Source organism: Petaurus breviceps, unplaced genomic scaffold (assembly GCF_028583685.1).
Source record: "Petaurus breviceps papuanus isolate PSGF00001 unplaced genomic scaffold, PetGlider_PUasm1.0 688, whole genome shotgun sequence".
Classification (NCBI taxonomy): domain Eukaryota; kingdom Metazoa; phylum Chordata; class Mammalia; order Diprotodontia; family Petauridae; genus Petaurus; species Petaurus breviceps.
This window is the reverse complement of record NW_027186457.1, coordinates 10,063,575-10,080,409: the sequence shown is the minus strand read 5'-3', so window position 1 is coordinate 10,080,409 and position 16,835 is coordinate 10,063,575. Positions and strand designations below refer to the sequence as shown.

The 16,835-nt window shown below is 34.4% G+C and overlaps 1 protein-coding gene across 1 annotated transcript in view; it reads right to left on the bottom strand.

Moving 5' to 3' along the window:
- Positions 1–2,369: 2,369 nt before the first annotated feature.
- Positions 2,370–16,835, bottom strand: part of DAW1 (dynein assembly factor with WD repeats 1) — a 43,704-nt gene continuing 29,238 nt past the window's right edge. Inside the window, exons 7-13 of the mRNA XM_069104432.1 lie at positions 15,253–15,360; positions 12,381–12,487; positions 10,006–10,108; positions 9,131–9,245; positions 7,896–7,972; positions 5,282–5,448; positions 2,370–2,400 (exon numbers count right to left, since the gene is read on the bottom strand). Coding sequence (XP_068960533.1) covers positions 2,370–2,400; positions 5,282–5,448; positions 7,896–7,972; positions 9,131–9,245; positions 10,006–10,108; positions 12,381–12,487; positions 15,253–15,360 — 708 coding nt within the window. The remainder of the gene's footprint in view (positions 2,401–5,281; positions 5,449–7,895; positions 7,973–9,130; positions 9,246–10,005; positions 10,109–12,380; positions 12,488–15,252; positions 15,361–16,835) is intronic.

The following is a 16,835-nucleotide window of genomic DNA, read 5'->3' as shown; positions in this document are numbered from 1 at the left end:
TATTCTGGGAAATTACTACTTAACCATATTCCATATATGGCCCTAAACTGAGTATTAACCAATTGCTTTTCTCTGCTTCTGTTAGTTCCTGCTTTTGCATAGATCAGACCATTACTTTGTGGTTTTTGTCTTTAAATACTCCAGCTCTGCCCCTGCTCACAGCTGTCCAGTTTGAGTCTACACTCAGGACAGTTGAGTGCTTAAATCCATTTAAAAAAAACTTACACCTGGGTCTCACTCACTTTTTTGGCACAATGTTTCAAGTGAATAAATTATATAACTTTAATAATATAGTTTGTCAAGTTAACATAACTGATTCCATTTTTGCTTTGTCTCCATTTTGTGATTAAGCTGTCTTACATATGTTGTTTCTCAACAATGAAATAAGCACCTCTGTGCTATGATGTAGTAAATGAGTTTAAACTGATTTGAACTTGTTTTACTAGGTTACGACTGGTTTTCACTGATCTAAGCCAACCAGTTTAAATCATTCAAAACCAGTTTAAAACTGTTGAAACAAGTTCAAACCAGCCCAAACCAATTTAAAGCAGTTCAGACTATTTTAAACTGAACAAAACCAGTTAAAATGGACCATAACCAGTTTAAACCAGTTCAAACTGGCAAAAAAATTGCAAACTGACAAAACCAGTTCAAACCACTTTAAACCAGCCTAAACATGTTTAGACCATTTCAAAATGGCTGAAACTAGAGAGACTAACAATTAGAAAATATTCTCAAAACTTTAACAATTATTTTGAACAAAATTACCAAGTTATGTAGTCAATGATTTTAGCTGAAAGTATAAAAGCTTCCCTAGTACAGTATTTTTCATATGCTAGGAACAAAATAAGTATTGTATGATTGATGAGTATAATTCAACTTAAGTCAATATTCATATAGCTCCAGAATTTCTCTTTTTAATCCATCAGAGAAATATTATTTGTTTGTAATAGGCATCTAAAAGAATGTTAGACAGCACAGGGCCAAGATTCAATCTCCATGTTCCTGTATGGGAAGAACCCTGGAAAGTGACCAATGAGAACTGGGTCAATCTGATGTCTGTTATAATTCTTTCTGTAATGTTGGTAGGCATACCTACCCACAGGCAGGGCAAGCAATGACTATTCCTTGGACAATATACCATTTCTTTTGTAGCCAACTTAGTGGTGGTTCCCCCGAGAACCCTCAACCAGAACTTGAATTTCTTGATCTAAGATATACCACTTTTCAAATTACTGTTTAGCTCCCAGTGGGAAGGGCATCCATGGTTCATCCAAGGCTCAATTCTTTCCCTGGACCATATAGAATTACCTACCTCACAGGATTCTTATGGGTAAAGGACTTTGAAAACCTTAAAGTACTATATAAATATGAATTATCATGATTATGTCAGTAAAAACCAATAAAATTGGCTAGAATTTTCTTACTGTAGGTAAATCTTGCTTAATTAAAAATTTCCTTGGTAAAATTCCAATGTTCCTGTCTTTATATCTGTGTATCACTTGTCCTAACATGGGCTTTGCATTTTTGTTGCAGGAAAAAATGCTAATTAGAAGCTTTAGAACTAAAATCCAAATAGCTATCTCAATAGGACTCTAGTTTGTTTACATTTTAGCAGAATTCATCTGATGCTGGCTTAGATTCCCAAGTTAACCACTTATATGGCTAGATAATTGACCTGAACATTTAGCTTTTAATGTCATGCATCTCAAATCCTGTTCACTGTCTATACAGCTGAACCTTCCTATATTCTTACTGATCCACTGTCAATAAAGAGTGTGTTTACTTAATAATGGAGGATATTCTGCTTTCCATATATACCATCCTAAAGAGAAATTGAAAAGGTGGAAACCCCTGCTCTTTGTAGGCTGTCTGACTAATCTAATATTATTTGTAGAATCCCCAGCTCTTAGCTGCAAACTACAAATAAAATTCCCTGCTTTCAAATCAATACCTTTCCCCAATGAGCACTATGAATATACACATACAATTTTCTTTTAAAATTTTATTAAACAAAGTGTTACAGTGGTACTTGAAAACAGAATCTTGGAGAGACTCAGCTAAATTAGTCACTTTTCATTGAACAGTAACATGATGCTATTCATAACTTTTTCAAAAAAAGAAGAGAAAGTAGTGACCCATGTCAAAACATTCCATTAGTCTGTTGTTTTCAGTAATTCCCATCCAATGATATACACACAACTACCAAGCCTACTTATTTAGTCTTTTTAGTCATACCTATCAAGCTAAGTACAATACATATAAGTAGCCTGCTTCAGAGAAATACTGAAAAGAGAAAGTAAATGATGCATCAGAAAACCTTGCTTGCGTTTTGGGAAGCTTATGTTCTTAAACACAGATTTCACCAGTCAGCGCCATATCCTACAGGTATTATCCTTGCTGCCTGTAATACAAATGGCATGTTGTTATTTGTTGTTATTTTTCATAAGTTTATATTCTTGTTATCTCCTATACTTCAGACTTTTTCTTAGCTATGATAAATGATTGAACTACACTAAACACCACCAAGGCAGTTAAGTGGTGTAGTGGATAGAGCCCCTAGCCCGGAGTCAGGAAGCCTCATCTTTCTGAGTTCAAATCCAATCTCAGCCACTTACTAGCTGTGTGACCTTGGGCAAGTCTTTTACCCCTCTTTGCCTCCGTTTCCTCACCTGTAAAACGAGCAGGAGAAAGAAATGGCAAACCAATAATAAAAAAAGGAACCCAAAAGGAGTCATGAAAATTCAGACACAACTGTGAAATGACTGAGCAATTACTAAACAAGCCAGAATCTCAAAGTCTAACTATTACTTCCCTGAGAATGTCGGGGATTTGTGATGTATTTAACATTCTGCATGATTTTAATTAGCTCAGCTGGTCAATATTAACAAAACCAAAACCATGGGGTCAGTTTCTCTATAGACCAGTTGGCACAACGGATCAAGGTTTGAAAGGTCTGGAGTCAGGAAGACCTGAGTTCAAAGCCAGTCTCAGTCACTTACTAGCTGTAAAGCCTCGACAAGCCACTTAAACCCATAGGCTTCAGTTTCTTCATCTGTAAAATGGGGATAATCATAGTACCTACATCTGGGTTGCCATGAGGATCAAAGGAGATGATCAATAAAATGTGCTTAGCACAGTGCCTAGCACAGTGTTATCTAAATGTTAGCAATTATTATTGTTGTTGTTATAAGCTGCATTCTAAACATTGACTGAATTTTAATTCCTAGCCAGAGTTCTCACAAAATTCATGGTCAATATAACCCCCAGTGTTTTTTCTATAACCCCTCTTAAATATGCATAATTTCCAAAGAGAGAAATCGTTCCCTTCCATAGGCTCCTGATATTACCTACTTGTGAATTAGGTTTATCCTGTGGTCTCTTCAGCATGTGTCTCCCAAACCTTTCTTTCCCTCCCACTCGATCATTCACCCACCCACTGGAAGGGGCCCAAGGTATTGGTACCCAGTATACTCTTACTCTCTGGTATCCTCAGACCCTGCAAGAAAAAACTTCTTTCAGGAAAGCTGATGAGAAGAGTCCTTTCTCGTTCAGATGACATGTCTATACCACCTGCCCTAAAGCTATTTATGATCTGGTGATGGCAGTAGTAGACAAAAACCCTCATACTACAAGAAGCAAGTTTCTTGGTGCTGGGAATGGCCTTTAGTGGCCTGGGCCTCTTTTCTGCTTAGCCCCATGGGCAAGGACCCAGTCGATCTTTCTGTGAAACACATCTATGGTTTAAATAGACAAAAATCCTCAATTCAAAGGCAATATCAGTCACTAATGATTTTCAAACCCTGATAAAAAGAATGATCCCCACTATCACATAAGTGAACAGAGATCAATAGACATGGGGCCTAAAGAGATTAAATCACAGACAAAGATATTAATCTCTTTAGGCCCTATGTCTATTGATCTCTGCTCACTTATGTGATAATAATGCTTGTTCTGGATGAACTCCATACTTTAAAATGTATTGAAGGTTTTTAAAAATAAAAATAAAAACAAAGGAAACTATTTGAATTGCTCACATTTTAACTAATTAAATTTGTGACTAGTGAATGTGCCACCAGTCTTGGAATAAAGGAGAGCTTCATTCAAGTCCCAGGTTTGACACAAGGGACCCTTGGCAAGTCACTCAGTTTCTCAATGGCCCCAGGCAATTCTCTAAGACTAAAAGCTGCAGAGAAAGGGCTTTGGGAGAAGTTGGTTGCTGGGAGCACAGAGTTCCCTATTCCACTAAAACCAAAGATTTGAAAAAAAAGTACCTTGGAATCATGGACATTATAATGAATCTCTGCTATTACTCTGGCCTCTATTCATCACATGTATCCCACCATAGCAGCCAGGGTTCTTATAGGACCCTTTCTAAATGGTCACACCCCCCTAATAGAGGGATACTGCCTTCCCCCATATATCTTAATATTATTTTTCTTCATGAAAATCTACCTTTTCTAGATCCTTTCCCCTTAATCCTTTGATAATCTAATAAACTAATTCACATTCATATTACATGACCACTGAGAAGAGCCCTGGACCTGGATTTAGAAAGCTTGGTTTTAAGACCTGAGCAAGCCACCAAAATGTTTCAGCTTCAGTTTCCTCATTTTTGAAATGAGGAAATTTCTTCTAGCTTTGTTATCGTGATGGCTTAATATGTCACCACTACTTCAGGTCTTTATTTATACTTTCACATAGCCCTTCTGGGGGAAGATTCTGTCATCCTGGTGATGGAATTTCAGTAATTATAACAAGCCAGCAGGAGTGAGGATTGTGGACTGGAAGGTTTCTTGACAGCTGCCCCAAACACACATTAGATAAGCCATCCCCTGCTTCATCTTCGCATGAGGCTGGATGCTAACACAGATACTATACTGTTACTCCAGGGAACGAATGTTCATCAGTATCAGGTAAGGAATTTCCATTAGATTAGTGGAATTTTGAGAAAAGTTTATGAATATTTAAGTGGCTGGCAGAAGTTAGGAGAAGCCAACATTTTTTATGTCAGGGAAATTTGCCTTGCAAATAGTTTACCCAGTGTCATGCAGTGATCCTGTCATGAGGTTTTCTTCACTTCAACACTTTAGCACCCAGATCATGCTGTTATTAAAATTAACTAATGGAATTAAAATGGCATATCATGAAGTATATTTATGGGGAAGGCATTTTAGCTAGTTTCTCTTGGAAATAGGCCACATATTTCAGTCAAGGACACCATAATGTTGATTGATAAAGAAAGCTTATTTTAAAATCAAATAAGATTGGTATTCTTAACTTGCCTGTAATGATTATATTCCCTTTATAGTTGAAAGCACAAGAGAAGATTTCATCTGTGTGGCCCTCGAGAATCTGGAGGCACTGTCCTGTGTGAGAATCCCATATTCTAGCTGTTTTATCAGAGCTGCCTGTCAGAAGACGATTTCCTTGAGGATTGAAGGAAATCTGAAAAAGAAAAAAAAGTACTTACTGTGATGATATTACTAATGAGAGAACATATAATGCTCCCAATAACAACATTCCAGGTTATGAGGTTGGAGTTCTAGAGTCCATATGATGATTAAAAATGTTTTTCTAATATGTATTTTGATACCCTAAAGATGCCAAACCCAGGTCTTCTTCCTGATTATATTATCTTAAATAACATTATTGTTACGAATGTTAGTTTTGTCTCTTCATGTTCCCACCAGGCTACAATTGAAAGTGAAAAAAATTATATAAACAATTTTGAGTTCTAACAAACACTTTCCATATTTTCCCTATATTTTCTTTTAAATGTAGATGATTAGAGGCAACATTTTACTATTGTAGCCATGTGGTGAATTCAAAAATATATTTTCAACTTGAAAAATAAAATAAAGATGGATGTAGTTCTGGATTTCAGACCTCTGACTCTTAATTTTTTATAAGTAGAGACCTTAAAAATCCTTCTCTTATCAATATTGTCAGACACATTTTCTTCATTAATAGCAACTAATAAAGTTGTTAAGCATTTCTATCTTTTGCTTATGTTATCTTTATGACAAATACCAAGTTCATGCATATTAAGAAAGATTTCTGGTCTTTCATCCCAGAATACTTATTATAAAAATATCAATACTAATTTCTACACACAATAAGAAAAGTAAAAGTTATGGAATTTCAAACTTGAGCCAAGTTGAAATTATTTACATTTACAATACAGCAGAAAAACCTGGCATACTTAAAGAGCATAACTGTTTAAAGGAATTTGTCATGATTTCTTACTCCAACATAAGATTTCAGAAAGAAACACAGACATATACAACAAAACACTAGCAGGATAATCTGTGGTAAGCATATATACAGATAGATACATGCATACATACAACATACATACATACATAGGAAAGTAGATAAACTATCTTTTAGTAAGGTAGTTGTAACTCAATTTATAAATATAAAAAGCAAAAGTGAAGAGTGAAAATATTTGTTTTAAACCATGAGAATAGTGCTGTTCAGCTCATTTGATCAGACAAGCTCTATACTGTATAAAATATAGAACTGACCAGATCTTCTGAAATATGGCTCAGACTCTCCTATGCTCTACTTTGTATAGTCACATTTTCCCTTCACACTCAGGCCTTTCCTTTCTCAAACTGGCCCCATACTCTTGCTCAGTTCTCTCCCTAAAACCCACTGTCATAATGTGGAATGTTATTACTAGGAGCAGTGATTATGAACAACAATCTGAATCAGGGATAGCTAGCTTGAACCTCTGGAGAAGCTCTCAAAAAAAAAGCAAGAGTGTTTAACCAAGACATTGTCATAGAGGCTCAATTCAACAAATATTAAATGTCTCAGTACAAAACTGAACCCACCATGAGGGGGAAGCAATCAGGATGAGCCTGGTTGGGGATAAGCACCAAGTGCTAAACCAAATTAAAAATCTCCATGGACCTGGACCATGGCTGAACAGACAGCAAAGCACTATGATATATATTTTATTTGGTTTGGTCATTAGTAGAAAATAAAACATGAGTCTTTTAGATTTCTGAAAATTAAAGAATTTGAGGATATCTATGACTTACTATTAATTATTGAATATTAGTTCAATGATACAAATTCAGTATCATTCAATGAGAATACTTAACACATGGCATAATTTCTATAAAATTATTCAATCATGTATTTGCTATAAATGGGAAAAGCTGCTTAAGAGCTCTAAATTTCTTTACCAAGTACTTTTGATACACCAAATTTTTTTTCAAAAAATTAATTTTTATTGTTATTCTTTAGTTTTATATTGCCTAAAATTATTCCTTGTATCTTCATCACTCCCCCTCCCAGAGAACTATATCATATAACAAAGAATATTTTAAGAGAAAAAAAAAGAAATGGAGGAAGAAGAGACATCAACAAAACTGGTCAATACATAGGGGAAAACCTTTAAAAAATACAATGTTTCACACCTATGCTTACTTCACTTTATATCAGTTCATGTAAGTTTTTCCAGGCTTCTCTTTGTTCATCATACTCATAGCATAGTAATATGCCATTACATCAATGGACCACAATTTGTTTAGCCATTCCCCATTTGTTAACTAACTACTTTGTTTTCAGTTCTTTGCTGCCATACAAATACTTTTCTATGGCTGACGTGAATATTATTTTATGGAGGAAAACTGATTTTACTCTTCAATCATCATGTCTCCTTGAGGATACATACAATTACATACAAATGTGTAACATAAAATATATGTGGTAAATTTCTTAGAATAATATGAGAAATTGAGCTAAATTTAGTTCCCTTTGTACCTTGGGTTTTTATTTTAAGTAATTCATTTAAGATATATACCCCTTTGGGTTAGCTGGATTATTCTTGAAAGATAGAAATTCTAATTAAATAGTTGTAAAAGGAAAAGCCAACTTACCTTTGAAATTTCACCTTCATGACCTTCTAACTTGGTAATACATTTTCTTGTAGCAGCACTAAAAACTCTTGCTGTTCCTTTGTCAGAGGAAGAAACATATATATTCAGTGTTGTGTGTGAACATCTGATTTTTGTTCTTTTAATCATCTATGTTGGAATGCAAGATAATAATCCTTATGTGCCACATATCAAAGAGACCCAACATTTTCTTATGCCCTTTGCCTAGGAAGAATAGATGGATTTTGATAAGTTTCATCCATTTCATTACATACCACAGAAGTAAGAAAGTGGTAAATTGGGGTGGAGCTTGGGTGGCAAAAGCTCCAACAACTCAGCATGAAAGTCTATTAAAGGCCCCGCAAACATTAGCTCTTCCTTTGATTTCTTGAGAATTCACAGAAATCAGTGTTTAGCACAAAGCTTAATGGGGCAGTACTAAATGGACCACAGATCCAGATGACTGGCCCCTGACTCCTCCATCATTCAGTAATCTAAAACAGGAAGCCTACTCTCATCTCATAGACAGGGAGTCACATGGCAAATATATGAAGTTGCTATTTAATAAGGCTGAGGCAATGTTTAGAATTGCCCTATTTCTGGAGCATGAGGAACAAACGAAGTCAGAGAGGAAGATAATTGCTTGTTTCTGGGTGAAATGGGGTCCAGTGAGAGATAGACATTTAAAATATTTTAAAAGGAAAAATATCCTGCAAAATCCTGAATGAAATATTTAATGCATATGTGTGTATATATGTGTGTGTGTGTGTGTGTGTATATATATATATATATATATATACATATACATATATATATGTAGTCTGAATATCAGTATTTGGCAAGAGATTTAGATAAAAAAAGAATTCTTTAAAAAATTCATCATTTGTTTAATTCTTCAGATTTTACTGCAAGTATTTTATTTGTTATATGTACATATCATATTTTATCACCTACCAAATAAGCAACTGTACCTAAGACAAACAATGTCATAAGTGATAACATGGCAGAGTCAACAGAAGGCTAGTGTTGGAGTCTGAAGGGTCTAAGTTCAAATCCTGCCTCTGAGTGGCTTTGTGACCATCTACAAGTCACTTAACCTGTCAGTGGTCTTCGCTATAAATCACAGATGAGCAGTTGCTAACTTACATTGTTGAAGGAAGCTTCTACAATGGTGGACTCACAGATGCAGAGCAAAAACAATTTTTCTCATAAGTAAAATATATGATCAATTTACTTACCATCAGCTGAAGCAGTTGCAATAAACTGTCCTGTATAATCAAAACAGATATCTAATATTTCATCATCATGACCTGTTAAAGTTGCAATACATTTCCCATTCAAAACATCCCAGAGCTGTAATTTAGGGGAAAAAAAAACAACAACAAACCATGAATTTCTGTTTAAGAAAACTATATATAAAGTCAAAGTCAAAAGCAATCTTAATGATATAAATGTAATTGGTGGGCTCAATTGTTTAAAGCTCAGATCATGGGTTTGATACTTCAGTTAGCTTCACTCTGTTCCATGGCCACACACACTTCTCCTAGAGCTAGCTGCCCTTGCACAAATATAAGGTGTACCAACTAAATGGCGTGGATGATGCTCTACTACTGGGAAAAAAACTCAAAGTTCATGGCCCACTGTAGGCATGGGGTACTCCATGTGTGGTCAATTAGGAGTATTTTTGTTAGATTATGAGCTCTTTAAAAATATGAACTATAGTATAAGAATATCAGGATGAAAGGTATTTAGTCTAAATTCACAATCCATTATGTTATACTTTCAAGGTTAGGAAGTATGAAATATATTATTTTAGATATTTTCTCCTGATTTTTCAAAAATGAAAATAATATTTTATTTGGTTATATTCTTATCAAGTCTTCCATTTTCCCTTATAAAGGCAAAAAATTCAGAAAGAGAAAATAAGAAATAAAGTAAAAAATCATTAATACCATTGGTTTACAGGTATTCATCATCAGCTATTAAGAGAGAAGATGAAATATATTTTTAAATTTCACCTTTCTGGTTTCCAAATTTAGTAATGTCTCATTCTGAAAGTTTAGCACACATAGAGAGGATGAATTTATTAGGTTAAGGCCTTCCTTTAACTCACCATGCATGTTTTGTCCATAGATCCAGTTAAAATTAGCGAACAATCCCAGTTGAACAAAGCACTACTAATCTCTGCACGATGACCTATTAAAGTATATATCTTCCTAAAAAAATGAAAGTTCATGACATATTAGATAATGTCAATTCCAGACATTTAAGCTGTTTCAAAAAGACCAACAATTGTGATTTTTTACTAGCCGTGATCATTTGAGTGAACATGGTGTCATCTGAGTCAAAGGGAAGAGAAAAATATAGCTTAGAACTAGTCAATGAATTCCAAAGTCATTCTTCATGCAATCAGTATGAAAAGTAAAAATTAATTAATTAATAATTTTTTAAAAAATCAATATTGACAGCAATGAATAGAAGAATCCCTTCATCTCAGAAAAGGAAAGGCTTATAAAAATAATGGAGTCAGTCTAAAATTCAAGAAGCTTGAAAATATCCTCAGGCTTGATTAGTGAACTATTAACCTATTGAAAAAATGAATAATAAATTTGTGGACTATAAAAGGCCCTTTGTTTCTCTTCTCAGCTTTTGGTAGAAGTGAATTAGATAATTCCTTGCTCTTTAGGCCCTTCAGCAGATTAGCAATTTCATTCAAGGCTGAATAATAGAACTTCGCTAATTTGGTAACTTCTTTGTGACTAAGACAAAAATATATATATAAACAAGACCAAAACTGAAATGATTGGATCAAATCAAATTTAATGAATTATCTACATATTTCTTTGAGATTTGTTGATATTCTTAAAATACATAAAAAGTGGATTACATCAAACAAAAATAAACAAAAGCATTTTGCTAATTATATTGTCTTTTTTTCTTTTTTCAATTTTACATTATTTCATTGAGTTTACAAAAGATATTTCTGTAAACAGAGTATTCATAGGAAGAATGGGCCACACAAGGGAAAATGAGGATCACAGAAGATAAAATTGTCGATTTTGGTTATATAAAAAGGTTTTATACAAACATAACCAGTGCAGCTGAAATTATAATGGAAGCAATTAACTGGCAAAAAAAAAAAATCTTTGCAGAAAAGTTTCTCTGATAAAAGTTTCATTTCCAAGATAAATTAAGAAATTTATTCAAATTTAAAGAAAAAAGTGATTTCCTCAATTGGTAAATGATCAAAATATATGAACTAGCAGTTCTCAAAGGAAGAAATCTAAGGTATCAACAGTCATATGGAAAAAATGCTCCAAATTTCTAATTAAATTAAAGAAATTGAAGTTAAGGAAACTCTGAGGTTTCACACTCATCAGCAAACAAGATAAAAAATCAAAATGACTAATGTTGGAAGGTCTTCGGGGAAAAGGGCACACTCATACACTATTAGTAGAGGTGTGAATGGGTCCAGTCACTCTAGAAATCAGTATGGCACTACATCCAAAATATCACTAAAATGTGGTATGTCCTTTCAGCCAATAACATCACTACTAGACATTCTCCAATGAGATCAAAGAATGAAGGGAAAGAACCCTTATTTACAAAAATATTTATAGAAGCTCTTTTTGTAGTATTAAATAACTAGAAACAAATGAGGTACCTATATTTGGGGAATGATTGAACAAATTATGATATATGAATGTAAAAGGACACTACCATACCAGGAGAGATGACAAAAGGGATAATTCCAGAAGAAACTGTTAAGACTTACAGGAAATTATACAGAGTGCAATGAGTAGAAACAAAACAATTTGTATAATAAACATCATCATAAGGTAAATAACCTTTGAAAGACTTAAGAACTCCGATTAATACAATGACCAGCCACCATTCCACTTAACTAATGATGGATCATGCTATGCAACTCCTGAGAGGTGATGCACTCAAGATGTGCAATAATTATATATTATTATATTTATATATTATATAATTAAATATATTCTATATTATATTATATATAATTAAATATATTCTATATTATATATAATTAAGTATATTCTATATTATATAATTAATAATGTATATTATATATAATTAAATTATATATATGTCTCTGTCTCTCTGTCTCTCTCTCTACATATATGTACATATAGAGACAAACAGAGAGATAGAGACAGAGAGATGTGTGTGTATATATATGTATATATTTACATACATATATATATATATATTTAAATGGCCAATGTAGAAATTTGTTTTGTTTGACTATGCACAATTGTTACAAGTTTCATTTTTGTATCTTTCTTTGCCCCCCAGAGGTGGTAAAAGATAGGAGGAAGAAATTGTTAATTGAAACATATTTAACTTTTTTTTAATTGATATGAGTGTGTTCTACTCCTATAACATAGAAACCACAGGTTAGCATTAAATGAATAGCTGCAGTGTATCAATTTAATGCCATCATAGAGAAACAATTACAAATACCTGCCAGTTTCAACATCCCATACAGAAACTGTATGATCAAAGGAACCAGTGATAATTCTGTTTCCTGTGGTGTTAAATGACAAGGAGATGATTTCAGCTGAATGTCCCTAGAAAAAAACAGAACATTTATCATCATGAGCAAAAATCTTTTCTGTTTTCCCATACTGATTTTATAATGCCCCAAATACAGAAATGCTTAAACATGGCAATTAGCATTTGATGGTATTTTGTTTTATTTTCAGATCTTTACACCACAGGAACACTTTCTTTCCCTAATTGCAAGATGGAATTAGAAGAAGCTTTCATATATGTAAACTGAAGCATCATGGTCTTGAGATACTTAGACCTCATTTAGTTATATTTCTGTATAACTCAAATTACTTTTTATTCTTTCCCATTGCTACAATTTTCTTTTTAATTGTGCAGAAAATTATTTGAAGAAACTTAGCTTTTAAAATTAGTTATATAATTCATCTTAAAACATAAATGTCATTCTTTGAGAGCCTATTTAGGCTTAATAAATTTCAAAAATTGAGATGAAAAATTTCGAACACTTGATTCTACAGTTCAGAAACAAAAGAATTCACTCCCTTGAAGCAGGTAGGCAAGTATGCAGCATATGACTCATCTTTTCAGATCCACTTAGGTAAAGGAAATGAAAGTCATATTTTTAGTTGTAAGCACAGGTATTAATGAGGAACTTTAGCTTCCTCTTCTCTTGAAACAAGTAGTGACCCATAAAATAATCAGAATTAATGGCATTACATTTCTACCCAGATGAATAATCACAAGGTTTGGAGGGAAAGAGAAGCAATGGAATTAAACTTGGCTTTATGATTTCAAATAAAGCAGGAAGTTCTTTTTTTTTTAGTCTAGAATTGAAATAAATTTGGTCAAAATAGAAGTTGTATTCCTCTTCAGCCTGTGTAGCACTTTTGTGGGGGGAGGGGGGGGATCAAAGACCTTATATCGGCATGCTTGCTGGAGAGTAGCAGTACACAGAAAGGGGCTAGAGGAGTGAAATATTAGGTGATTAATTCACCCTGTAGAATATTATCTTTTATTCCATTTTTCCTTCATGCTTCAGGGAAGAGGAGTCAAGAATCAAAAGTGAGATCCTAAACATCAGGAACAGAATGACAAAAGGGAGAAAGGCAGACAAAGTAGAGTGCCATATGCAAGCTTTAACAGAGTTTTCTGCACTCCCCTTCTCCCATTTCTTCTTTTCATGTGTTTAGGAAATTTGCATTAATCTACAAGAGAGAAGTTAGGATCCAATGATTTGGCTAGTTATGTCCAAACTGGTAGCTTATGTATGTATGGTAGTTATGTCCAAACTGCAGCAATATGTCACATGGAGTCAATATTAAAATCACTCATAGTAATTGGGTCTGCCTTCTTTCTTTTCTTGGTTTTAGATTCACCAGAACCCAGTATATTTGTTCTTTTATTTTGAAACAATAGCCAACAAGCTGGAGAAACTTTCTAGCCTACGCTCTGAGAAGCGTAGCTACCAATATGATCTGAGAGTTGGCAGCATAAGACACTGGTGAGATCTTGCAATCACATGGCCCCAGAAGAATCACTGTGCCCAGAGTTCTGGATACCAGTTATGGAGAGGCAGTGGTAGTGGATCTTTCAGTCTGAGAGATAGCAGCTATGGAGAGGGGAACTCTTTGGCTCAGTGGTGGAAATTTCTGAATTCCATCCCCCTTGATTGACAAAGAAGGGATTTCCTTGATGATAATGAATTTCTGGAGAGTTCGAGGACCTAACCTCCTAGAGACAGGAGGGAAGATTTCTGGGTGTTGAGCTCAGTTAGGGTTCAGGGTCTCAGTCTTGAAAAAAGAAAAAGGGAAGTGTTTGATCAGTGCCAGTCTCTGCATGGGACAACTCATCTGGAAGAACAGCAAGAGACTGAGGCTGAGTATGAGGAATCAAAAGACCTGGACTTTACCCTCTATAATCACTATGAATTATTTGTATTGGAAAGATGAGAAAAGGTTCCCTTCTCTAAGTAACCACAAATTCATTTCATTCTAGAAGTGGAAGCCCTTAGGACAATGCAAAAAGGTCAGAATAGGTCACAGGAGAAAAGTTGGGATTCACAAGGATATCAGAAGTTGGTCATCAGAGGAATATCTCAGTAACTAATGTCAAGATTTGTTTTCTTTCTGAGGGGAGTCCAAGCCTTTGGGGCAGTGCCATAAGACTGAAGGTCTCTGAGATAAAAAGGGGCTCAGCAGGATGTCAAGGTGTTGTCTCTCTGGAGATAGCCAATTTTTCCCTCTCTGAGTGAAATCCAAACTATACTATATGAGTCATCAAGTAGTACTTGGCAAAGAGGAAAAGAGAATTGTTGCAAATATCTCTGGGCTACTCTATGATGTTTTCTGCCTGCTGTCTGTCAAGTGGAAGAAAGGGTAAAATGTAATAAAAAATTCATTATTATCTTGAGGATTCCCAAAAAGATGGGTGTTCTTTTATCATATGTAAAAACCTATATACAAGCTCCATTCTGAGATTTACAGAAAAAATTTTAGGTAAGAGAAGAACAAGACAAAGACATGTGGTTAGGGAGAGGGTTCCGGTCCTTAAATCTAGTTTCTGTATATCCAGACTGTGTGGGGCTAGGCCATTGGTTACATATATACTTTGCATTTCCTTACCTGTGGCCATGTTATATCCCATCAAGCAAAATGTAAACACTCCTGGAGGGAGTAGCTTTCTTTTTTGTCTTTGTATGCCAGGCACCAGGAATAGCATCTTCTATAAACCAGGTGCTTGTTGAACTGAGTTGAATCTGAAACTTAGGATACATCTGACAATGTGCTTATCTTAATAACTAAAAGAAGTGAAATAATCAACCTACACTTAAAGTGACAACTTCCTCTCCATTCTGAATGTCCCACAGTTTGGCTGTAGTGTCCATACTTCCAGTAGCTACCAATGTACTTTGAGGGTTAAAGGATAAACACACCTAAATCACACAAAAGGGGAAAAAATAGCAACAAGTTTGCTCATTAAGGAAAAGGCTTCAAAATTCAATAACATCATCACATTCTGGTTATTTGTTTGTGGCCTACAAAGGAAAAAAAAAGCCACTTTATTAACATAGGCAGCCAGATACCCACACAGAAGCAGAAAGTCCCAAAGTGGCAACTTACCATGAGTCCTCGAATATAGGGGCTTGATAACTTTTCAAATGATTTACAAATTATAGCTTATGAATGAACATTTGATATGTAAACTGTATTTATTTAATATTTTAAAGGGAAAAAAGGGATTGAAAAAAATTAACTAGAATTTTGAAAGAATGACTGAATAACAGTGCAGAGCTACATAAATATCAAAAAATAGTGCATTTAACCAAAATGAGATGACGAAAGAAAGACTGACTCAGATATTTTAATCTAAGAAATGTGTATGTTTCAAGAGGTGACTCAAGTTATACTGGACACAAGACCTAAGAAAGCTAGTTAAATATAGTCTTGTATCCAAGAGAAAGACATCAATTTTGCATAACAAAAGCATGAATTAAAGTGCCTCGATTTAACAGAGGAGTGCTTTTTATGCTAAATTGAATTTCCTTTCAGAAAATATTTACATATATACAAATAAATATACATACCCACAATTTCTCATATATTTATTTCTTCTAGCAAAGACAGGCTATGTAGCTTTTCAGTCATTGACTGTAGCTTAGAATCTCAAGCTGAATTTATAAGGCATACCTCAATTAATATATGGATCAGAAGTTCTAATCAAAATGGGCATTTTTATTAAAATACAATCTACTTCAAATTTGCATCAAAATGGACAACAAAGTGGTTTTAACATTACCTGGAACCCTACATGCATCACTAATGATTATGTGTTATTATGTTTATATTCCAAATAAAGGAATTAAAAGGGTTTATTAGATATTTGCTAATTCTTTTACTCCTGATTCCTTTCTGGGACATTTTGTCCAGTAAGCACACCTATTTTCTCACTTAGGTCTGTGGTCTCTCTATTTAGGAAAATAGATTGTTGGTCCCAGAAAGGCAATAGTAGGCATTTAAAATGCACAAACTTAAAAAAGTAAAAAAGGACCTTGAATCAACAAATAAACCCTAGTTTCATTCAACCTGAACTAGTGCTTACTGTCCATCCCTGTCGGAACCACTTACTTAGGGAAATATTAGGACTAAGGTGATTACAACAGTCTAATGTGTCAAAAGATTCATTAGTAGCCACAAGGCACAAACTTAACTTGTTAGGAAGAGAGACAGAGAGAGAGACAGAGAGACAGAGAGAGACAGAGAGAGACAGAGAGAGACACAGAGACAGAGAGAGAGACAGAGAGACAGAGACAGAGAGAGAAAGACAGAGAGAGAGACAGAGAGACAGAGACAGAGAGAGAGACAGAGAGACAGAGAGAGAGAGAGAGAGAGAGAGAGAGAGAGAGAGAGA